The 23,096-nt window shown below is 50.6% G+C and overlaps 8 protein-coding genes across 8 annotated transcripts; 5 read left to right on the top strand and 3 right to left on the bottom strand.

The window, feature by feature from the left end:
* Positions 1 to 1,080: 1,080 nt before the first annotated feature.
* UREG_05718 (uncharacterized protein) lies at positions 1,081 to 3,989 on the top strand (the record flags this gene model as incomplete). The annotated part of the gene is made up of 2 exons (XM_002584983.1): positions 1,081 to 1,838; positions 2,006 to 3,989. 2 exons carry the CDS (start codon positions 1,081 to 1,083, stop codon positions 3,987 to 3,989), a joined length of 2,742 nt encoding a protein of 913 aa, XP_002585029.1.
* A 905-nt stretch (positions 3,990 to 4,894) lies between these two features.
* On the top strand, positions 4,895 to 5,831 carry UREG_05719 (uncharacterized protein; the record flags this gene model as incomplete). Its single annotated transcript, XM_002584984.1, has 3 exons — positions 4,895 to 5,050; positions 5,115 to 5,497; positions 5,714 to 5,831. The coding sequence occupies 3 exons, from the start codon at positions 4,895 to 4,897 to the stop codon at positions 5,829 to 5,831; spliced, it is 657 nt and encodes a 218-aa protein (XP_002585030.1).
* A 2,055-nt stretch (positions 5,832 to 7,886) lies between these two features.
* UREG_05720 (uncharacterized protein) lies at positions 7,887 to 10,496 on the top strand (the record flags this gene model as incomplete). The annotated part of the gene is made up of 5 exons (XM_002584985.1): positions 7,887 to 8,041; positions 8,095 to 8,656; positions 8,717 to 8,902; positions 8,985 to 10,372; positions 10,475 to 10,496. 5 exons carry the CDS (start codon positions 7,887 to 7,889, stop codon positions 10,494 to 10,496), a joined length of 2,313 nt encoding a protein of 770 aa, XP_002585031.1.
* A 570-nt stretch (positions 10,497 to 11,066) lies between these two features.
* UREG_05721 (uncharacterized protein) lies at positions 11,067 to 12,048 on the top strand (the record flags this gene model as incomplete). Its single annotated transcript, XM_002584986.1, has 2 exons — positions 11,067 to 11,806; positions 11,919 to 12,048. 2 exons carry the CDS (start codon positions 11,067 to 11,069, stop codon positions 12,046 to 12,048), a joined length of 870 nt encoding a protein of 289 aa, XP_002585032.1.
* A 719-nt stretch (positions 12,049 to 12,767) lies between these two features.
* Positions 12,768 to 14,868, bottom strand: UREG_05722 (uncharacterized protein; the record flags this gene model as incomplete). The annotated part of the gene is made up of 3 exons (XM_002584987.1): positions 12,768 to 14,153; positions 14,213 to 14,573; positions 14,699 to 14,868. The coding sequence occupies 3 exons, from the start codon at positions 14,866 to 14,868 to the stop codon at positions 12,768 to 12,770; spliced, it is 1,917 nt and encodes a 638-aa protein (XP_002585033.1).
* An 827-nt stretch (positions 14,869 to 15,695) lies between these two features.
* On the bottom strand, positions 15,696 to 16,622 carry UREG_05723 (uncharacterized protein; the record flags this gene model as incomplete). Its single annotated transcript, XM_002584988.1, has 5 exons — positions 15,696 to 15,752; positions 15,816 to 15,934; positions 15,991 to 16,101; positions 16,149 to 16,175; positions 16,289 to 16,622. 5 exons carry the CDS (start codon positions 16,620 to 16,622, stop codon positions 15,696 to 15,698), a joined length of 648 nt encoding a protein of 215 aa, XP_002585034.1.
* A 2,565-nt stretch (positions 16,623 to 19,187) lies between these two features.
* Positions 19,188 to 19,753, top strand: UREG_05724 (uncharacterized protein; the record flags this gene model as incomplete). The annotated part of the gene is made up of 2 exons (XM_002584989.1): positions 19,188 to 19,208; positions 19,334 to 19,753. The coding sequence occupies 2 exons, from the start codon at positions 19,188 to 19,190 to the stop codon at positions 19,751 to 19,753; spliced, it is 441 nt and encodes a 146-aa protein (XP_002585035.1).
* Positions 19,754 to 21,455: 1,702 nt separating this feature from the next.
* Positions 21,456 to 22,829, bottom strand: UREG_05725 (uncharacterized protein; the record flags this gene model as incomplete). The annotated part of the gene is made up of 2 exons (XM_002584990.1): positions 21,456 to 22,250; positions 22,308 to 22,829. The coding sequence occupies 2 exons, from the start codon at positions 22,827 to 22,829 to the stop codon at positions 21,456 to 21,458; spliced, it is 1,317 nt and encodes a 438-aa protein (XP_002585036.1).
* Between the last annotated feature and the right edge of the window lie 267 nt (positions 22,830 to 23,096).

A 23,096-nucleotide genomic window follows, 5' to 3' on the forward strand; every position in this document is an offset into this window, starting at 1 on the left:
CCCTGTGATCTCTGCTCATTTGGACCAACGAAAACGGTCCGGCTGGGAGATATCGCTCTGGCCCGATCCGGCGACAAGGGCGCGAATATCAATATTGGAATGTTTGTTCGATCAGCAGCGCACTGGGATTGGTTTCGTTCGTTTATCACGCGCACGAGAATGCGCCAGCTCCTGGGGCAGGACGATCAGGGATACTTCATCGAGAGAGTTGAGTTTCCCAAGCTGATGGCTGTCCATTTTGTGATCTATGGGATCCTGGGGCGCGGGGTAAGCAGCTCAACGAAGCTGGACTCTCTGGGTAAGGGGTTTGCGGACTATATCAGGGACAAATGGATTGAGGTTCCGGCGCAGTTCCTGGACGCAGCAGCAAGACTGTGATGACTCAGCTCCGTGACCACGTGCCTGATGACTCACAGGGCTGGTCCACGTGACTCTATCTGGGTTTGCTTAGTCATTAACCACAGCCAATCATATTCTTTATCGTAATCAATGACATCACCTAATATATAGCCAATCACGTCGCCAGATCGCTTATTACATAATCCAGCCACATGACTGTGTTTCAGGCAGGCGCAAAGGCGGCGGTGACTTGCAAGTGACCTGGCTGAAGGCTGAAACACAGCGGGCCGCTCTGGTACCGTGCTTGTACCCCCTCCTGCCCACGACTGGCAGTGCGTCTTATCAACCTTTACCAACGTCTTCGCCTTCTTTCTCTTTTGTCTGATTTCCTCACCTCTGCGGCCCCTTTGGCCTTTTATCCTGGATGCCGCTTGATTTATTGTATGTAACCTAATCTGCTGTATTAAGTACCGACCCTTGCATCATTGCACCCTTATTTCGTGCTTCTATTCTTGGTCCAGCTGAAACGACGATCTACTGCCAAACAAGCAGCCGACTCCCTGGTCGAACCCGTTTTACGGCCGCGCCTTTTATCAGCGTTATCGCTTTCGAGTTTTCCAGTTCTCCTTTGCCTCGCACGGCTCGTCCCGCTCCCGTACGCATAATATTTACGGGACCGCACCCTCCTATGAATCTCCTTTGCGCCCGACCATGATAATCCGTCGCAAGTCCGACATTGAAATGTCCGTTGTCGACACGGGGGCGGAAGATCGGGCCACGTCGGCAACTGCTTCGAATCAAGGAGACGTCGAAATGTCTTCAGAAGATCCTCCGTTGTCCCTCCCGCCGCACCTCGTCGCTCGCTTGTATCCCATCCCGAAAGACCGCCGACGTGCCTCTGTGCCTTCATCTCGCCGGAGCTCCATCTCGTCGTTGCATTCGTCCGTATCCGCTCATGGAGGACCACACGGCGATATGCCACAGCATCTGCGCCGCGCGTCCATTATCGAGTCACGCAAGGCTCGCCTTGCTGACAGAGCAGCGCATGTCGAGAAAGTCAGGCTGCGCGCAGCTCTTGCGAAGAGTGACACAAAGAGTGCGTTGAAGGAGGAGCGAGCCTTGGCCGCGCAGCAGGCACGGGAGAAGTTATTGGCTGAAATCGCTGCCAGATGCGAGGAAGAGGTGCGCCGGGCTAAGAAGAAAGCCGAAGAAATAAAGGAGCGCAAGGCAGCAGAGCATGCGAGACATCGCGTCGAGATGGCGGAAAAATTTGCCGAAGTTGAACGAAGGAGGCTACTATACCAGCAGACCCGTTCTCGCCGGACAAGCTCTGCCGAGAGAAAAGCCACAAGGCGTCCATTCGCCAAAATTCTCAGTCAGCGTGCCGCTGCTTGTATCATCCAAAGGGCCTGGCGCAACTACCGCACTCGTGCTACAATTAGTCACTTTAGGTCATTGGATCTTTCTTTGGAAGATTTCGCAACCTCAGTTTTGAAGAGGTTGGGGCACTGCTGTCAATGGAGAATGTCATCGATGTGACCAAAAAAGTGCTTCATTTGTGCGGACTTCAGGAGTCTGAGGAAAATTACATGAGCGAACGGGGGGCTGTGAGGGTATTTCTCAGCAGTTACCTGATATTGGCTCATCCCGCACAGGTTTTGAGTAGTAATGGAGAGCAGGAGCAAGATCTGATCACTAAAGCGCAGGATCTACTCGTCATCTTCGAGCAGGTCATCACACAGCTTTCTTCGATCGGAGTTTCTCCAGCTTCGTTGTCCGGCGACTTGCAGACGCTGTCCGACTTGTACAACACCTTCTTCTCCGCCTTCCATGCCTGGAAATCCCATGATTCTAGCGTGCTGATTGAGATTATGTTAGCGCAGTTTGTTGAGCTTGAGCTTATCTGGCAGGCTGTGAAGGATGATCGCGAGGGAGGCGTTGCTGATGACTACCAGAAGGGTATCCGTCACAACCAGATTTTACTATTGGCACGGTTGAAGAGACTTGCCGGTCCAGGCAGAGCTATGGATTTGGTCAAGCAGGCGCTAAGGAAAGCAAAGCGAGAAAAGCGCAGAAACGGCACGTCTACCAAGGCAATCCCGCGTGCTGTGACCGACCTACCGTCGAGCGGCGATGTGCCTCCAGAAGAGGTCCACTCTCCTCTCCGCGATGTCTTTCCTGCCGATGCTGAGCATTGGCCGCAGCCACCCTCTGAACAGGAAGGACTCAGTCCACAGGCCCAATTTGTTAAACTCCTTACCGCATTGCCAGACAATAGAACGCTCGTTCATGAATTGTTGATCAATCGCGAATTCAAAATCGACGAAAAGTCGTACACCCAAGTTCGGCGGCAAGTGATGGAGCATATGTGCGACATGATGAGAAAGGACGCTGAAGCTGGCCTGGGCGCCGATTGGACTGTTGCGATGGCTACGGTCATACAGGACCGGTTGCTACGTTCATTAAAGCCCGGGAACTCACTCCATAATCTAATCAGCGAGGTGCTCGACCCAACTCATATCGGGAACCAGTGCAAGGCGGGAACCTTCTCGTACGATGCATTTTTCGATTTTATGAGCACTGTCCTTCCAAAGCTCTGTGCTCCCTTCCGCGACCCAGATGTGAAGGCTTTTGCGGAGGATAAATCCGGGGATGCAATCGACCGGCTGGCAAAGCTGATGGGGATCATCGATCTTTTATCCCTGGATCACACCAATTTTATGCTGCAGATGGCAGCTCCTCAGCTCATCCAAGAAGGGCCTGGGTATGAACAGCGAGCGTTTAGCAAAGATGTGGAGAGTGGGGCCGTTACACTCGAGAGAACGAGAAGATTCTGGCAATCTAGTCGCAAGGCGATAATTGCGGAGATGAAGAAACGAGACCCTGAAAGCTGCGGAGTCGACATAGCACCTTCGGTCGCAAAAATATATGCTCAAGGCCTTGTTTGCCTTGTACTGAGTAATGGGAATCTGCCGCGAGAACAGCTCCCAGAGACGTTGAACCTGGATCGTGCTCGATTAGATCAGCTTCGGTCGCAGTCGTTTAAAATAGCGGCCACTGCCGCCATTCTACTCAGTGCGAAGAATTTACTGAAACGAGACGTACGCTCCCAGTGGAAGGGGGAGGCGGAGCGGATTCTGTCTCTCGACTTTAGTGAGATTAAGCCGGAGCGGGTTCAGTCGATCCTAGACTCAACACATCCCATGCCTGCGGCAACCAGATCGCAGCTGCTTTCCACTATTAAGCGGGTCTTGACCCCTGCATCTGCGGCGTCTGCGACTGCATCTTCCTCGTCTGCACCAGGCGTTACTGTGACGAGCGAGCCCGCCTCACCATCGTTTCCATCATACTCCAATGCAGCGGCTGAGGCACCCCCGAGTGCGATGTATTTTACGGATCCCGTTGCTAAGCTAATGCTCTCTCGGCTTCGAGCGCATGTTTTGGCACGCCTCAGCGCAGCCAGCGCAAGAGAGCGAATCCGTACGACCACCACTGCCAGCCAGAGTCTTGCGGCGGCGGGCATGCCTGAATTTGTGAGCGAGGTGGGCAAGATTGTGGACAGTCTGAATCGAATCCGGGAAGTCGACTGGATGTGCCATGGTGTGGCGTACGAGAATATTTGGAACGAGGGTGCCGAGGAGACACAATAGGTCTCTTCGACGCTTGTTTGGTGATCTGCTTCTCTGGCCGTAGGATGGCCCCTTTTTCCACCCTCTTTGTCCGTGCTGGTATCCTTAACTTTTACCTTGTATTGTTAACCCTATTCTTACATGATTTGGATAAGATGACGATCTAATGTCTCCTTTTGTTCTTTTGTGCTTTTGTCGGTTCATCCGTTTTCGTTAGACCAAGTGTATCGTGTATGTTAGTCGAGTGATCTTGTGTAGTTTTGCCTGAATCTACGAAGCCATATTACTTCCAGATTATCATTGTATCTTAGCAGCTGATCGATCTACCAGCTATATTTAGTCCGGCGATGGCTCGTAGTTAAAGCTGTAGCGGAATTTTGCCCAGCATATTAAAACGAAACATCGCGCTCAATTAATAACTCCTCGAGCGCAAGGCTTACGTTTGTGTAAGGGCCTTGTCCCGCTCACTGCAAGATGGGGGGCCATAGCCCAGGATATCCTGCACATCGATTAGTTATAGATAATGCTACTCCGTGCCTCTCAGCCTTATGCTCTTCCACACCATTTTGTTTTCCCTTCCCTTTTCGCGTAAATCGTCATGTAGATGCCCTTTTTTCAGGAACGGGGCTTCTTGAGCGTTTGAAGTCACGAACATTTGGGGGTCTTTTCTATGTTTGTCGTTGATTATCGGATATCTTCTACAGAGGGCATAATTGTCATCTTCACTATGAGGCTTCGTACGGGGCCAGAAGATACGGCTGTCATTTGGAGGGGGTTTAATCTATCTCTGCGCTGATATCTGGGGACTCGTCCTTTGAAGATGGGAGGCTGTCTGGGTATATATTGGACGCAGTTCCTGCTGCGTTTGATGCAGGTCAAGAATCCAATTTCCCAAGCAAGAAGAATCAGGCTAGCTATATTCCACTATGAAGTTTCTCGTCGCCTCTATTATAGGCACTCTGGTTGCCTTTTCGCACTCCTCCCCAGTGGACAACGGTGGCACTCGCGACGTTAGATGCGCAGTTGATAGCGATTCAGGACTCTGTCGCAGCGTCGAGGAGTTCTATCACGGCGATGCATCGGTTTGTGTCCTCCGTCGATATCACGACATCACTCCTCCCAATAGACATGCTAACCGGATTGCAGACATGGTCGGGGAGCGACATGCATCGCCGTAGGGTGGACACTGGGCCACCACGACCTGCACCGGATAGGGAACTGCCAGAAGAGAAGGGCCCCAACAACCCCCCCGAAAAGCCCAAAGGGCCACCATCCGATAACGGTGATGTTGGCAAGAGGATCCTTCAAAAGGCACTGACTGCCAAGGGCAAGCCGTACGCCTGGGGAGGAGGCTCATGCAAGGGCCCAACCGGCGACATCGCACCCAAAAATCACGGGGAAGTTGGGTTCGATTGCTCGGGGCTGGTGTGCTGGGCCGTTTGTCAGGTCACAGGCCGCGACCTGTTTGCTGAGAACTTGCGTGTGACTTCATCGATGTACTGCGCTTCAGAGAAGAAACTAAAGTACAAGTAAGTTGTTGGGGGATTTGCTTGCTCCTGGTCAGACTGGGGATTAATCACTGCATTATAGGAAATATCCCTATTCCCAGCGTCGAGCGGGTGATGCGGTTTTCTTTGGTGGAAACTGTGACTGCGGGAACCCAGGGTCCATTTATCATGTTGGACTGATGATGTACGCCCGTTTCACTGCTTCGCCCTGTCAGACTGCTAACACGTCGCGTACAGGGACTCGGGAGATAGGATGTGGAATGCTCCCAACGACCGCGTCAACAAGGTGCAGGAGAACAGGATAACCAAGTTTGGCGCGAAGCCTTGCCCATATGTCATTCGTTTCACGTTGTGATTCCACTGTTGATCAACTCAAGTCGAGAATCTATAGAATCTGCACTATTGGCTCTTTGCTAGGTTGAGGCGCTGTATGATCATCTGTTGCACGTGTCTTTTTGAGAATCTGGATATATAAGTTAGTTATCAGTCTGGGAATCGTTCTCCAATTCAAGAATCTCTTGCAATCGTTGGAAAATACGAAGTTCGCCACTCCAGGGCTAAACTGAACCATTATCCAGGAGAGCCCAGCGTGCCTGGCAGATGCCCTGATGTCCCGATCGCGAGCCTAGGCTTGCAGCAGAGGTGGAGAGAGCGCAGAGACAGAGTCGCCCGTCAACCGCGATCTCACCATGTGGTTGACACTGCGTCGCAGGGCTGTGGAGCATCATCACAGTTCCAGATCCGAGAAGAGATGGGCCTTCGGGACTTCACATGCCTGCAGACTCTAGAGAGACCGGCGAGCAATCGAGCTCGCTGTCTGCCAGAGTTACGTTGAGGCGCCAAACTCGTGCATCCCTGCAGGCAACAACCATCCAGCTCTCCGGCCGCCAGTGGCTGGCTGTCCGTTCGTAACTCTAGCGACGGATTAGGGAGGTCGCTTCGTTTCAATCTGAACACAACCCAACTGGCATCAAGCAGCTGTTGGTCTTCTGGGACACAAAACCCCCGAGGACGAGAAAAGACTTGCATCTCCACTCGCGGCCCATAAAAATCGGCTACCGCATCTCGCCCTGTGCGTAAAATAAGAAATGCATGCAAGGATCGCTTTCGTTAGTGTTGGGCTAATCTCTGAATCCCAGCAGCCCGCATCGAACACGCACTGATACATCACTAAACTAACCGATATTTACTGGCCTAGCCGGCCGGGGATAGACGAGAGATGCCCTCCAGCGACCCTGGAGCCCATCGCGCAGTCAAGCCGAGGATCCGACGGCTGCTCTCTGGATTTTTTTGGGGAATCGCTATCTGTCTCGCTGCTGGAGACCCGTTTCATCATCTCTACAAGATCTTCGCTCTAACAGCTCCTTGGTACCGATCGAGCCCCAGTGATCGGTGGGCCGTGGAACTCGCCAAAAAAGCATCTTTTTGACGCCATTCCTAGAGTCAAGCTCTGTCCTCCGTATCCTTCCCTGGTCTTCCAGCACCGCCCTTCTCCAACCCCCCGGCAAAGGCAACTGCAATCCCGCTAAAGCTGTCTCCTATCGCTGTCCCTGAATGGCCGAGACTGGGCTGGATGCGGATTTCTTCCAACCCCCTGGTTATAGTCCTGCTTCACCCGGCCAATCACCACCAGGACCACGCGCAGGCTTGCTTGGGCATGCCTGACAGACAGCATTATTTGCGTCTGCAGTTACGGAGTACGTGAGGAGAAGTCTCGCGATGGAGGGCCCTGACCCAGCGTCCCTGTCTGGTTGCAGGTGACCTCCGCCTACTTTTTTGCGGGCAATATGGCATTAGGATGCCAATAGCTAATCGCCCGCTTCTTGATCATTCCACGTTTGCATAACTCTTTGGTTTGCAGCAACGTGTGCTTGCTCTTGTCCTGCTTGGAGGCCCTTGGCCTTAATTTCCTCCTCTTGCTCACCCTGTCCCTTTCCCCGGGACACTGCAATTTTACACCTGGCGTGCCGAGCAGCTATCAATTCGAGTCTTGTTCGCACACAAGGACCCCGACCTGGAGGACGGAAATAAATAGACTCAGCTTATAAGATCCGGCGGCTCCGGATTTCGGCTACCAGTTTTGCCCATGCTAATCCTCTGGTTTGTGACGGTCTCCTCTTGCCAAAAACCTGGGAACGCCTTATCTTGACCAAGGTTTCACGCTCTTTTAGATTTAAATTCTGTTTTTGTGGATTTTTCCAACTATACGTTTCGCGCTCGTTTAAAGCACTTCTCACAGCGGATATCCCGAAACATTTAGCCAGGGCAGAGATCAAAAAGTTGACTGCAGGTGTGCTCATCCAAGTTTCGCACGATGAGACACGCACGCCTGTTTCCAGCTGTGTCGAGAGAGGGAAAGGCCCTCGACTGAATTGATCATTTAACTCACTCTATAGCTCCGTCAATTATAATGGCGGGCGAAGTGGAATTCGGTCTAAACGACTTCGTGCCCGTCTCCTACAGTGCGGGCTTTATTGTTCTTTCATATCTTGTCAGTTTAGCCGGATGTGCAACATGTTTGGAATTGCTTCACCGTCGGACCTCTCGATTCGGCCTTTATAATTGGTAAATCTCCGAAAATTCCGGTCTACTCGTTCTTACCTAACCGGCCTGGATAGGTATCTCTTGATTAGTGCCGCAGTGTGTATGGGAGGCATCGGGATTTGGTGTATGCATTTTATCGGCAACAGGGCAACCATACTTCACCATGGCGCCAATTATCAAATTTCTTACAGCTCTGCTTTCACGGCAGTGTCGTTTCTATTACCGATCGTCGTCCTCATGATCGCTTTTTATTTCATTGGAGCAAGTGAAAGAGCAGAACTGTGGTATATCGTTCTCACAGGTGTTTTGACTGGCGCAGCGGTCTGCGGCATGCACTACGTTGGACAACTCGGGATAGCAAATTACACCTGCAGCTATAAGCTTCCCAATGTTATCGGTGCGGCGGTCATTGCGGTCGCAGCGAGTATCACGGCATTGGGCGTCTTCTTTCGAATGCGTGCCTCCTGGACAAATAGCTGGTGGAAACGAGTGATCAGTGCAACCATTCTCGCGATTGCCGTCTCAGGAATGCATTGGACGGCTGCAGTTGGCACGCTCTATCGGGTTAAGAATGTCTTTCAAGACACTTCAGGCCAGCTTTCGTCAAGTCAAACAGTTATTGTTTGCACCACTTTGGTATGTCTGAAAATGGCCAGAGGAATTAATAGTGGTTGACTGGCTAACCTACATTGGCAGTCTTGCGCCTCGTGTGCATTTCTTATAGTACTCGCTGTTCTTACGAAACGACGACATAAAAAGTCTGCCAATCGTGTACGCCAACTGGTTCTCGCTTCCGCATTTTTTGATTCATCAGGCAGAGTCATGGTCTCACCTGAGGGCCTTTTACCAAGCCAAAAGATCACCAATCAGTATATTGATCGCGTACGTAACATCTCTTTTCATGAACTTCCGTTGGCTCTGGGTTTTGAAGTCGCTGGTAGCTGACGATACATAACATCGACAGACTTTTGCCGACGATGAATTCAGCAAAACGCATCCGGCCTTTATCTGGGCATTCAGAGCCAGTCGTAACTGGGCTATTTTCCGGAAACTCATCCCCGGAATGAAATACCATCTTCTCTCAGACGCAACCACAAAGGCGTTCTATCCCGGGAATAGTGGAGCGGCAGATGGCCGCGCTGATATCGACCTGGATTTCGAGTCAGTCTTCAAAGAGCTTTTCTGCGTGGCAGCGCAAGAACTTGCAGATCGACTCCACCAGCCCCTCGAGAAGATGGGAGAACTATACGACGATATCATCATCACAGGGACGCAATCCGGCGCACAAAAGCAAGGCCTAGAGCGGGACCTTGAATCCGTATACATACCTAAAATGCTGGGCAAAGGTCAATTTCTTTTCACTGTCCGACAGCTAAGTAAAGAGGAGGCAGCTCAGCTCTCCGCTACCGGTTGGAGTTTTGCTGCTAGACAGAATATAGCCCCGACCCTCGCACGAAGTATGCAAATCCCGCCAGAAGACATGCTGATCAGCTTGGAAAATATGCGGGACTATAGCGACACCCAGAAGATGATGGAACCGGGTGTTCATCTGATCTGCTTCTCGCTCCACCCCTCAGTCAGAAAGGGATTTGATGTTCTCGTATGTGAGGAAGCACCGAATATCCTACCACATGTGACTCTACCAATTATGTCGGTTTCACAGCGACAAATAGATTTCCTGTCTCGCATGGATGATTGGCCTTTGACCCTATGTTTGAGGTGGCTCAAGCAAACCAGTACAGAGCACGCCGACCCGGAACTAAAAGCATTTTGTCAGCATATGTATAACGCCATAGTTGGACTTGCAGACTTGATTGACAGCCCAGCCTTTGGTGGAGCTAAATTTTCAGCGCGGCGCATCATGATCCCCTGCCGCTCGACTGGACAAGCTGGCGGAACAGGGAAATGCACCGCCTTTTCGTTCCGTATCATCAACGGCCTACAATCCCGCACTACATCCCCTCAACTGTGCCTCACTCCTCTTCGTCTTTTCACAGCGCAACAACAGGTGTATCCGGGCATCGTCGACCATGCAAACTTCCAACAAACCGTCCTTGAAGAATTCGGCTACTGTGCGGCGTACCAAACCCTCAAAAGCAGATACACAGGATCCGCTAATATCAGTTCATCCGTACCAAGCTCTCAAGGCATACGCCCCGGTCGCAGAAGCGACATCTCCAAAACTACAACTTCCGAAGCCGATGATTCACGCTCGAGTCGAAATCTTCCCTGGGGAAGTATCATGGTTAGCAATCAAGTGACTGTGGATATTGTGGAGCGCCAGCCATCTCACAGTGACGACATCGGTGCTGCTTTCGAGATGCAGCAACTGGGCGTTACCGCCGAGGCTAGGTACGCTGGCGCCTTTGAGACATTCGTGGACGAATTGTGCTCAATATGTCGAGAGACGACTGATGCTAAACGGTCGTCTTTCTAATACTAATTTTCCTATAGCTGGCATCATGGCATTTGTTAGTATGAATTTCTTGTTAATGATCGGGCTTTGATTGGATTTTTCCTGTCTAGTTTTTTGCTGGATTTCTGCTTTTCGAAATCTTTCTCAAAAGTTGATGGTATGGCATCAGGCCTGCAAACTGGTGTATACCAGATGGCCGTTTTGTATAGTAGACAACAGCGTACATAATTAACTAGTAAATAGAGATGCGGTAATGCCATAATCATGGGAATTCTACGGAGCCGTCTGTGGCTCAACGAGATATCTGAATTCGTTGCTTTTGATAGCCTAATCTTATCAATCTAATCTGAAGCCGGCCGAGATTAAGAAAAAGTCCCACCAATATCAGCATCATCATCCGCACCGGACAAAGAAGAACTCACCTCCTGCTGGGCTTAGATTATTGAAAGCTCCGGTATACATATGCATCTCCGCTTCCCATACCGTCTATCCATCCGTCATACAAAGACGCTCTCTCCCCCTTCCTAGGCAGGGCAAAAACACCCAAATACAGACGAGACAGCACACGCAGTAAAAAACATCCCGCAAGAACACCAATCCCTCACTCTCCCTCCTTCAGTCCCCCCCATCATGCCGCCATCCTCGCCCATCAAGCTGCCATCCTCGCCCATCAAGCTCACACACCTCTCCGACCTCAGCCCGCCCTCTCTGGATCGAACCTGGCTGACCTCCCCGCACCCCCGCCTCCCGATCGCCGCAACCTGCAGCGCCGACAAGACCGTCCGGATCTACTCACTCGTCAACTTCACGCTGCTCTCCACCATATCCGGCGGCCACAAACGCGCCGTGCGCTCATGCGCCTGGAAGCCGCACGTAAAGGGCGAAAGCGTGCTTGCCACCGCGAGCTTTGACGCGACGGTCGGGATCTGGAGGCGGTGGGATGGGTTTGGGACGGCGGAGCGGGATATGATGGGCGGCGGGTTAGCGGCTGGGGAGCGTGAGCGGCGGAACAGCAGTGGCGGCGACGATGATGAGGAGGATGAGGATGAGGAATGGGGGTTTGCGGTGTTGTTGGATGGGCATGATAGTGAGGTCAAGTCCGTGGCTTGGTCGCCGGGGGGTTCGTTGGTCGCAACGTGCTCGCGGGACAAGTCGATTTGGATATGGGAGGATCTGGAGGATGGGGATAACAATTTCGAAACGGTGGCGGTGATGCAGGAGCATTCGGGCGATGTGAAGTGGGTTTCATGGCATCCGGAGGAGGACTGTCTTGCCTCGGGGAGCTATGATGATACCATTCGCGTGTGGAGAGAGGACGTGGATGACTGGGGCCAGGTGGCTTGTCTACGAGGCCATGAAGGCACCGTTTGGTGCGTGGAGTGGGAAAGCGCTACGTCTACAGAGGATCACGACAAACGGGCTTCCCTGACGCTTCCCGCTGATTCGGAGAACGGGGACCTGACACCCTTTCAACGGGAACAGTGGCTCGAGCAGCGATCTCGATCCGGTCCGCGGCTGGTTTCCTGTTCAGACGACAAGACCATCCGCATATGGCGTAAACAACCGCGAGAAAGGCCGCCCGCGGCGCAGCATTCAGCCATACCAAGCATAATTCGCCCTGCCAGCATCGACGAAACCTGGCTGGAGGAGTGCCAACTGCCGGCGGCGCACGATCTGTCGGTATACTCGGTCGCGTGGAGCAAGAAGACGGGATTAATTGCCTCGACGGGGTCGGATGGGCGGATCATTGTCTACCAGGAACGCTTTCTCGTTTCTGAGGAGCCAACGCAGAACGGAACTGATCACACGCAAAGGGACCAGGCTGCGGATGGAGAAGTAGCCGTCCCATCTACGAAATGGGAGATTGTGGCCCGTGTCGAGGCTGCCCATGGAATATATGAAATCAATCACATCTGCTGGGCGAAGCGAGCTGATCAGCGCAAAACACAACAATACTTTGGTGATGATTTTGAAACGGATCTCCCCGACATGAATGAGGAGGTGCTTCTAAGCACTGGGGACGACGGTGGTGTGAAAGTCTGGAGAGTAGAACAGTAGCATCTCAGAAATCTGTCTCATTGGACTGGAAACACCTCAAGAGCTAGATTTTTGGCCATTGATCTTTGTTGTCCCTCATTTTCAACAAGGATATATAAATAAACCAAGAGATTGCGGAAAATTATCTAAATAGGGATATGCAAAGACAAAACACCCCCTATACCGTACTCAAGTACGCCAGGCTCCTTTCCCAAGAAGTATATGCAAGTTGACCCAATTTTGGAACGGGGCAAGTAAAACAAAGGTCGAGAAAAGTGGTAGGCTATGCATTACCTATGTTCTAGAAGCTGAAGGCGTCCCATCCTGTCGGTCAAAGTCCGTTGGCGGATAACGCTTTTCGTCTTCAGTTTCACTATCCTCACCTACACTATAATTATCACGACTCGGACCCGGCGATCTATCATCCATGTCGTGCAGGGTCTCCAATTCTGAAGCCTCGAATTCCGCGGCAGCCTCTATATCACGGGAAGAACGTTTGTTTCGATATCTGGGGAGGGACCCTGAGCTCAAACCATTGAGGCTGGGATAAATGCCAAGGTACCCGCTTCCCTGTCGTTGACGGCGAGAGCGCCAAAGGAAGAATCCCCAGGCACCAGCTGCAATGACAACAACAACAAGCGCGACTTCTCCAGATTTGTAGTAGGCCTTCCACGTTGCAGCCTTGAGTTTTTCTTTCTCACGCTGTTCGGCGAGGGTGCTATTGGGATGGTTACCAACAGAGGTGAGTGCACCCTTTTCGCCGTCGATGCGAGAATCTGTGGGATTTCCTCCAATACTAGTAATATCCACACCTAAGAACCTGTCAAGCATGTCGCGCGATCGCCTCGCATAGTCAAATGGCACCATATGACTAGCATTGTAAAACAGAACGTAAGTGAGGTTCCGTGCTTCTTGATAGTAGCCGGCGGTCTCCCCTTCAAAAGTCCAGTCGCGACGAGGAGCCCAGACTCCGGGCGAGAGCTCAAATCCCTTTCCACCTGACCATTCCATCTTATTGATGAACTCTTCGGTGCCGATATGGTTGCAAATCAGATCCTTGGCTCCACTGAACAGTCCGATTCGTACCCCCGACTCGAGCAGCCCTGGGAGTAAGTCCGCTGACGGTTTGGACTTGCGGGGCCTAAAGCTGCTCGATACTGCTCCCGCGCATTCTGTCCATCCCGTTTTCTTGTCCTTGTTGATATGCAAGGCGCTAGTAACATCGTCCCGCCGGAGGTAAGGAGCCAAGTGCTTCAAGTCTGGTGGCCAATTCATACCGCACGATGGAAATGTATCCGTAAGCCGGACATCGTACATGTTTACACAATGTCCACTTTTGTTTGACACGTCAAGAATCGCGGATAGGATCTTTTCACAAACATCAACGTGGATTTTGACGTCGCCTTTAGCTCGATCAAGTTCAGCAACGCAATCCGAGTGCGCCCTTTCGATCCCCTTTGCTTCATCGCTGTCATTTTTGACCATGCCTTCCTTGTAAACGTAGGGCAAATAGGACAAATATTGCTCGACGGGCGAAAACCATCCGTTCCCAATAAGTAGACCTTTGAGGTGCCAGAGTCGACGTTGCGCTATGACTGTTTCGTTTTTGTTGCGGTCCAAAATTGCTTTGGCAATGTATGGTATGTATTGTCCCGCATAAGATTCGCCAGCGAAGTATAACTGGAGCAAAAGAGTCAGCATTGAAATGAGGGCGGGAGGATATAATTTCAAGGACGTACATCGTCATGTTCGTATTCGGGAAACAATTCGAACCATCTTTCCATAAAAGTAACGAAATGAGCGGCCATTTCGTCTAGTTCATGAAGATAGCTATTCGTATTGGCATAACTGTAACCTGTGCCAACAGGCTGATCGACAAAGAGAAGGTTCGCAAATTCATCCCAGGAACCTTCATTATATTTCAGGGTATGATCATCCTTAAGCCGGTATGGCCCGACTTCCATCATGGCACCATCCATGGAGCTGCATCCGGGCCCACCGTTCAACCAAATCACCGTTCGTTGCCGGTTGGCAATATGACGATTCTGGAAATGCCAGAAGAAGAGGTTCCCATTGTTCTCGTGGTCAACTTCAATGTGCCTATCAGTCAACACGGAGTTAGCAAATAGCTCAAGAAACAAAAAAAAAAAAAAAAAAAAAAAACAGAAAAAATGAGAACCACTGAAGATTAAAGTCATGCCGAATTCTTGGAGACCAACACGTACCCGGCGTGCATTTTCAGCAGAGGCCCCTCTGGCTGTCCCGGCAGCGAGCGGACATAGTAATCCGCAGCGCACTTCGCAGAAGCAAAGGCCGAGCTCGCCAATATAATCCACACCGACAGCCATCTCACCACCATGCTGCTGAGGAACGGTGGCGGTTGACAAGAGGACATGGTCCGCGGCGCTTGCATTTGTCGGCAAGACAGCCTCCCGCACCTCGTGGAGTTGTCCACCAATCTATCCAAGATGATACTCGAGAATCATGCGAAGGGCGACACTCCGTAAATTGACCGTGGACGGATAAGGGAAAAGAAGGAATGGTAATCCGTTAAAAGTGGACGTTGGCAGCGTGCTCGTGGAAACGACAATCGTACAAGGAATTACTCCCTTATGCGTAGTCGCCGTTAAAAAACAATCAAGCGGAAGCAGGGCGGCGGAACAAGAAAATAAGAGCCGAAAGGGAAAAAGAAGAATGACACGAATGCAATGCGATGGTGAGGGCCGGAGAGACGATGCAACTCCAACGAGGTGGTATTCTGCTTGTGTTGTTGTTGTTGTTGAGATGGCCACTTCGCATGAAACACTCGGGCTAGCGCAGCCCAGACCCGCTCGAATGACGACGGCGTCTCCATTCAGCGTAATACTTCGGTAACTTTCTATAGACCTGCAGCAAATGCCGCGTATGAAGATTACTAAGGGCGACTTGGCGATGCTTAAGAGTGGCACTAGTGGGCGTTAGCTGAAGGTTTTAGTGCGGTGATGACTTGGGGCCCAGTCGGCTGATATCTGGATGCCTGGACACGCCGGAGAAAACCCTTGAAAGCCTTCTTTTGAAGTCATCTGTCAACTCTTTTCATGCTTCAAATATATCCAGTATGTACTTTTGACTTATATCTAACTTTTGTAAGGAAGAACACCAACGTGTTTCAATATGCAAGCTGTGACATGCTCGAAACACAACCCGTCGAAAATATTTCCATGTTTTTGCTAAACAGGGGGATCACAGAAGATCCTCCAATCCTTTATCTGCATCCTTCTTTATGAGCTCGACCATGCCCTATAGTAGAATTGTCAGCACAGCTCAAGTAGACTAATTCAACCAAGACAGCGCGCAGCTCACCGTAGGCATGATAGGCTCCCCATCTTTCCCTTTCACATATCTAAAGGGCATTTCCGTCGCCTCATGCTTGTTGATTCGCAGCTCTGGGTAATCCACCCATTCAATTTGATCCAGAGGAGCTATTATATTTCGTTAAAGACGAAACAAACGGTGGCAGCGGGGGGGTATTCCTTACTTTTCTCTTCGACCACAATGCGTGTTACCCTCACTGCTGTATCAGTTGTCATCTGTTTAGGGCCTAATCTCCTCCCGACATAGCCTTTCATGCGCAACTCTGATGTGCGGTCTGCGAGACTAGTTAGCCACATCATTCGATCCTTATACAGGACTAACGGATCATACCTCGGGGAGGGTCATCGCCTAGAATAAACGGGTATCCCAGTCAGTAATATATTCGTAGTCAGAAACGGCTCTTCTCGAAAGAGGAGCAAAACAGCTTGCATATTAAGACTAGCAGTTCCGTCGAGTCGTACCAAGTATGCCCCCAAATAGAAAGATATCAAACCGTTCTCCGTCTGCTGGAGATAATTCGAAAGATGCCGCTGGGTCTAGCAGGCAGACTCTAGCCTTTTGACTAGCAAATATTTCTTCGACACCGCGGTGCTCTACATGCAGGCTGTCCAGCGCTGCCAGGTTGGGCGGCAGGCGTAGCGTCGCTGGCACTGAAGTGAGCATGAACCTGGCCCCGGACTCGGCGGACTCTTTCGCAATGCATTCGTACTCCAAGGCGGACCACGGGCCTAATTCTGGGTCGAGGTGTTCTACCACATAGGTTTTGGGCGCTGCCTGAGCAGAGGTCTGGCTCATTTTGCCGTTGGCTTTTCCGTTTTTCTTTTGTGGTATCACACGAGCGTTAGGGACAATCGCAAGAAGTTGCCAATATAAAGTCTCGGAATGCTTGTCCGCAAGTTGGGTTGTTCAAGTGCGGGATGTCTTCAAAGGAAGAGTTGTGTATCCACACTTTTTGCCTCTTGTCAGCGGTCCGCACAATTACAATGAAAGGTGCTTTAAGCCTTCGGAAGGAGATGAAGCTCGTAAATATTTCCGAGCTCTTCAATCGTCTGTTGTTCAAGTCTTTGAATGAAGGCCAAGGACCAAGAATATTTAACTAGTTATTCCAGTCACTGGGTTGCAAATTATAACTACAGACCTATCACACTTTTCCAACTTATCAATGGGGATGGAGTGAACCTCGTCAAATCACTACATAACTACATGGACTGGCCAAAAGCATGTCCATCAACTGCTGCGCATTCCGTGGAATGCGCAGATGCGATTGAGCGAATGATGGAATCTACAGGCGAATCTTTCATCAACGGCGATTTATACTACAATGATGGGAATTGTGATGGGGCACAGAGAAGCCGGTCAACTTTCTTCGCACGAACAAGTCGAATATGCAAGGTAAGGTTCGAATGTCTCGAGCGATGAATAGTTGATTGGATTGCCGATTATAACTGCCTCCTGTCGACTGATATCTTGATAAGCTCACGTATTGAAAGCCATACCAACCTGATACGATATCCCGAGTGCACACCAGACTATCCGTGATGAGTCTGCAATATGGGAAAGAAAAGCCTAGTACAACATTGTTACCCGGCACTTGGTACGACCAGGCATTGAGGTCTGTGCTAGGACACGACGGGACTCTCAGATCGTCACTGGGTGATTCTTCTTGAAGCTGTCGCGCATACGTCTTGCTAACGGGAGCGTAGCTATTGGAGCTATCAGCGAAGTTGCCAACAAAGAGCACTAATTGATGATAGTCGGCAATATTAAGCGGAATTGAGATGTATCTAGTGAGGCCAGTTTAGCAGGTGAAGGGTCAAGCTAGCAGCTGCTGCAAATTAGGAATCAGGATAGGGTTCATTGTTTCTGTGGGAGTCTTTGGTAACTACTTGCTTGAGATTGCTACCTGTTTCCCAGTCTAATAGAACGTTGACGTTTGCACGTTAGACCGGTTCGGGAAACTGTCGCACTGAATATCTTGAGCTCGCGGCGTAGATACATACAAAACGCTCCCTTTCCTTTTTCTTTTTCGGAATTTGGCTCAGTTAGGCTTCAAGCTTATTGTTGGTCTTGGATCGCGGCAGCTTGTAATGGCGAAAATGCGTTGATGTGTTCGATGCAGCAAATAGTTCCTTTGTTTCAATGATAGCGGTGATCATTTTTGCTTTTGCAACTGACCAGAGGCCTTGGTTCAAGGTCAACGCCCTTTTGGCGGCTCGAGCCGACTATATGATGAGCTTCGAAGCAGGCACTTTCGTACAATTTAGCCATCAGTTCACAAAACCAAAAGAGTCATCAGTTTCCTTTTCTGCACAGAGCTTGTTGCATTCATAACACCTGCGAGAAAGTTTAACAAGCCGATTCCAAGTCATTAGTCAATATGCAGGTTGCCTGGGTCCTTCTTATCACCGCCGTCACCGCTGCGATTGCTGCTCCAGCGCCCAAGCCAGACCCCGGGACTGCCAACATTGCCGAAGTGGCCGAGAGCATGGGGGATAGAAAGGGAACTCGTCCCCGCTTCGGATATCCGAAAATCGTCAATGGATTCGACAAAAGCGCGTGAGAACGCCCATTGCAGACCTGTAAGCTAATCATTGCCAAGTTTCAAATATAGTTGCTCCAAGCTAAAAGGATGAGACACATAGTATTGGTGCCGGGGGTGAGATATGGCGCTCGAGATGACCTCAGGGACCAGGATTGGGGGCAGATGGGCCGATTTTGACGAAAGACGGGAGAAATGGTTCCAGAACCATGCCATGAGTGACAATTGCAGAGAGCATATAGCCAGAATGAAGAGACCTGTTTGTTCCCCGTCCATAGCAGTGATCCTTGTTAGTCGAGGTTGTGCAACGGCAGAAACGGCTTTGATGATGATTTGAACCCCTCAAGAAAGAGAGCGTCTTAGTCACCCGCACAGCTGCAGCTGATCTCCTCTGCTTATCGATAACAACCAACTCTCCAGACACTCTCTCTCTATGCCCAACATCCTCCATCTTGCTTCGTGATCCATTGCCTGACAAGTCTCACTGTCGAGTTGCAGCGGCATCTATCTACTCGTGCTGTTTCATATCCCGAGAATTGACTGTCCGTCTTGCCGTGACCTGAACCTCTTCAACCAGTGCTCCTCTTTGATCATCTTCCTCTACCATTGCACCGCACATCTCTGCCCACGGCCACCGGTTGGGCTGCTATAGTTGACCAAACCGTTTTCAAACAGGCGTATCCGCTAAAATTATAGCCATGAACCCTCATCAGCAAAATAAAATCGATATCAACGTAACTTGGGGCCCTTCACCTCCCCTTGAACCCCGTCGTTCCCCCCGCTAACCCCATGCTTCGCTTGCTTCTAGTCTCTAAGCCCCGATGAGCAGCGCTCTTGCGGATGTACGGAAGATTCCAAACAAAAAAAGATCTGCTTCCAAAACAAGTTGAAGGTTAGAACTCGCCCCCCAGTCCAATCCCACTCGTTCTCCCCATTCTGCGAGCCACAGCTAATACGGCTCATCCAGGAGCGAAAGTACTTTGACTCGGGCGACTACGCTCTCAGCAAAGCTGGAAAAGCATCAGACGTCGGAGTCACCAGCATCGGTTCTCGTCACCCCGTCCCCGAAAATATCCCCCACCTCACTGCAACTTCCCCTCCCCAATCAAGCTCTATCCCCGGACATTTCAACGGACATTCGCCAACCCATCCCGGCGGAATCCATAATGGAGTACCCGTCGGAATGAGCCGCAGTCCGATCCGAGAGAGCAATTTCCCTCACCGAAAATCAAGCCTGGGCGATAGCGGCCGAGGCGAAGAAAAGCAGAAAGAAAAAACAGAAGGGAGTGATGAAAATGAAGCTGGTACCACAGCCCACGGTACCGATGCCCAGGAAGAGAACGTCAGTCCCGCACGGGCTAGAGGCGGACTGCCAATTCGGCGGTAGCCCGAGACCATCTTTGTCGACCAAAATGGAAACTTTGGCTACAAGGTTCCGAGTTTATAGGGTAACGTCACCGTCTATGGATATCTCTGAGTCGTCTACCAAAATGGGGTGATTTCTACTTGACCCCGGCACACCATTGTGTGTCCAGCAGTCGGTGGCAGGGCGTGGAACGGATGAGTTGAAAAATGATGGAATTACAGTCTCTATTTGGGTCTTTCTGGTGCCTGTCCATTTCCTTTGCGCACTGTATTTCCCAGCCTGAGTTGAAAGCATCTATACTGTCTCTACCAAACCCTCTCTGCGAAAGCCTGAACATTCTGCCCCTTTATAGGCCTCACAGTCAGATTGCTTGACAGTCAACCACATTCACAGCCTGTTCTCAACAGAATATAGTGCCCCTTTTTATTTCCTAGGCCCATCTGAGGTCTTACTTGGACTTGGTTCGCCACTGTCTTTGTCTTCGTCACGACTCAAGTATTTCTGCATTTTGTTATGAAGCATGTTATCTTTATGTCATTATTTGAAATGAAACCATTATTGCTATCTCATACCCCTTGGTAGTTACCATTTCTTGCACTTTTTGACTTCCTATTACTTTTTCCCCCTGTTTCTGCCGCCTTCCCGAGAAAATGAGGACCAGCCTGGTGGTGGGAAATACTTGTCTCAGTTGCTCAATGTTCCCCTACTTTACAGCTCACCCGCTATGGATCAATCGGCCCTTTTTATCTTTTCTTTTCTTTTCTTCTTTTTTTCATAACGCTAGTACCAAGGCAATTGAAACTCGAATTTCAAGTTTAGCATTCCGATTATCGATTACTTTTTAAAGCTTGTATGGTATAGTATACACATATATGTAATTCTTCCCAGTGCTCGCCACCGTGAGAAAAAAACCCAAAGATAAAAGACACACGCGAGAAGGAGAAAATTGGACAGTGTTGGATAGGCTAGTTTGATAATGATTTGCAGGTACGCTGGAGCAAGGTCGATTTGTGATACTGGACGGTGGCGAAACGTGGCTACCCGTAGGACAGAAAGAGAATTCAGCGTGTTATGGGCAAGGGTAGGTAATATGGGGGACTGTTAGTCTGGAATTCCGCTCCATTTGAGAGGCACAGGATCGGGGGGAGCTAGGCGTGCTCTTTCTTTCGTCGTCCCTTCGAATACTTGTTGTGCTGGCCGGGCTTCCACTATCTTGTGGCTAACACCGGGCGGTTACGGTTGGGGATACTTGAATTGGTCAATGGAAATCCCAATTAGTTAGACGGAAAACGGGTAGGCAGACGTCGTCACGGTCTTTCAAATCCGTTTCGCCTAGCTCAGCGAATGGGTAAGGCTGGAAATCCATCGAATACTGTATAAACGAATGTTCCCGCAGAGCGTAAATTCAGATAAACAGATAACATGGTACATGAGGGCATCGAAGGGCCAAAATTCGGGTGAGTACAGCTCGAATCTGGGAGCGATGTGAGACGGTGAATGGCTAACCATCAGTTTGCCACTAGTTGCTGTAGGCCGAGATGTCTAGCGATGGCCGCTTCAAGCGAGCTCGTCCGGATAGATAGATCAAGCTTCATAATGTCGTATTATGGTATCCAACTGTGTCGAAACGATCCAAGTATAAACGCTCTGTACAGGGACGATGTTGGATCCCTCTATCGGATGATAATCATGTCTCATATTCCTTCAAACATTTTCTTCGACTTCAGTCCGTCTTCCAATGACCGGCCAAACCGGCATCGATATCATCTTGCTTTCCCAACCATAGCTCGACGGCGTAGAGTCCCATGGTGCACCCTAAATTGATCCATCTCCAAAGGTTTCCACTCGCAGCTCCAGCGCTCTTCCACCATTCTCCACTTGTTCCCATGGATTGAGCAGCAAAATGTTGCATCAGCAAGCTGGTGTAAACAGCGATAAGGATCGAAGGCGAAAACCAGCTCAACAGACCCAAAACTTGGCCGGCGCCATCAGAATCGTCTAAAGACGCTTCTTGGGATAGAGCCCTAGCGCCGGATTCTCGCACAGCGGGGATGATTCTTGTCGAGGCGTAGAGCACGAACAGGCGATACAGTAGAGATATCAGAACGGACGGACTAATAGCACTGAAAGCGGCGCTCACGACATTGAATGCAGTGTGGATAATGGACGGCAGGGAGGACAGCGTGTGCATAAGCGTGGTGTAAGAAGCCATGATGATCGGTGGAAGCGGAGGGAATTCCGGTTGTGAGGATGCAGGCGGCGCCGCCGACGCTGTGGATGATTGGTAATCGGTAAATATCTGGTAAATGCAGAGGACAACGTAGGCAAATAGAAGAGAGCTTTCCACTGGATTCCCCCGGCCGCTACCGATACCCCATGCACAGAGAAATACCGCGCATGTAATTGCGACTCCGATCAAGGCAGAATCAACGTTGCTGATTTCCGGGAACCGCAGCACGCGCCAGAGGAAATAAATCGAGCTTGAGATCACAGAGGCAGACATGACCAGAAGACAGATCTAAAAGTTCTGTTAGTCTTGAGGGCCTGACAGCAGAGGGCATGGGAGATTGCATACCATCCAGCTCTCGCTTCTTCCACCCCTGTTGACGAGCCATCTTGTAATTTGGCCGGCAGCTTGAATTACCAACAAGCTACAGAAGCCCTCTGCTAGCTGGAAGACCGGAGTTGACCATCTCAGAAGCCGATCCCAGCTCCCCAGTGACAACGTTTCGACCAGTCCGTTGACACCAAATATCCACTCGTAGATGGAAGTATCATGTGCTCTCTTCCCACTAAATGTCCTTTCCACCCAGCCGCTGGAGTTATCAGAATCGACGGAAAACTTATTCAAAGCCCATATTAGCAAGACAGGCGCAACCAGCCACTGTGTCGATCTGACGAGTACAATCAAGGAATAGCGAATCCGCGACTGGTCCGGGGTAGTAAGCTTCAGCACGGAGAGAAAGAAGTAGAAGGTCGCGAGGGACAGGGAGAATGCCAGGCCGCAGGTCCTCCCACCGACATCGAACGCGAGGGGGATTGACAGGACGATGGCGGTGAGGAAGAAGGCGGACGAGATGAGACGAACGATCCACATCGATCAGGCGAGGACAGCTGTGAATGCGCCTAGGTGCGAGGGATCGAGGTGCGCTGTGCAGAGTGTTTATCGATGCAGTCACTCAGTACGCCTGGAGCGAACAGGTGCGGCCCAGGTGATATATAATTCTCGGGTGACTCGTGTGCTCTCGTCAACTAAGAGTGTATCTTCGGGATAGCCAAGGTATTTAACAGTAGGCCAGGGAGCCGATTCAAATTGCAAGAATCGGGCGAGGCAGCTAGACGCTTTGTATTGCGAAATTGCGGG

Source organism: Uncinocarpus reesii, genomic scaffold, assembly GCF_000003515.1.
Source record: "Uncinocarpus reesii 1704 scaffold_3 genomic scaffold, whole genome shotgun sequence".
Lineage (NCBI taxonomy): Eukaryota > Fungi > Ascomycota > Eurotiomycetes > Onygenales > Onygenaceae > Uncinocarpus > Uncinocarpus reesii.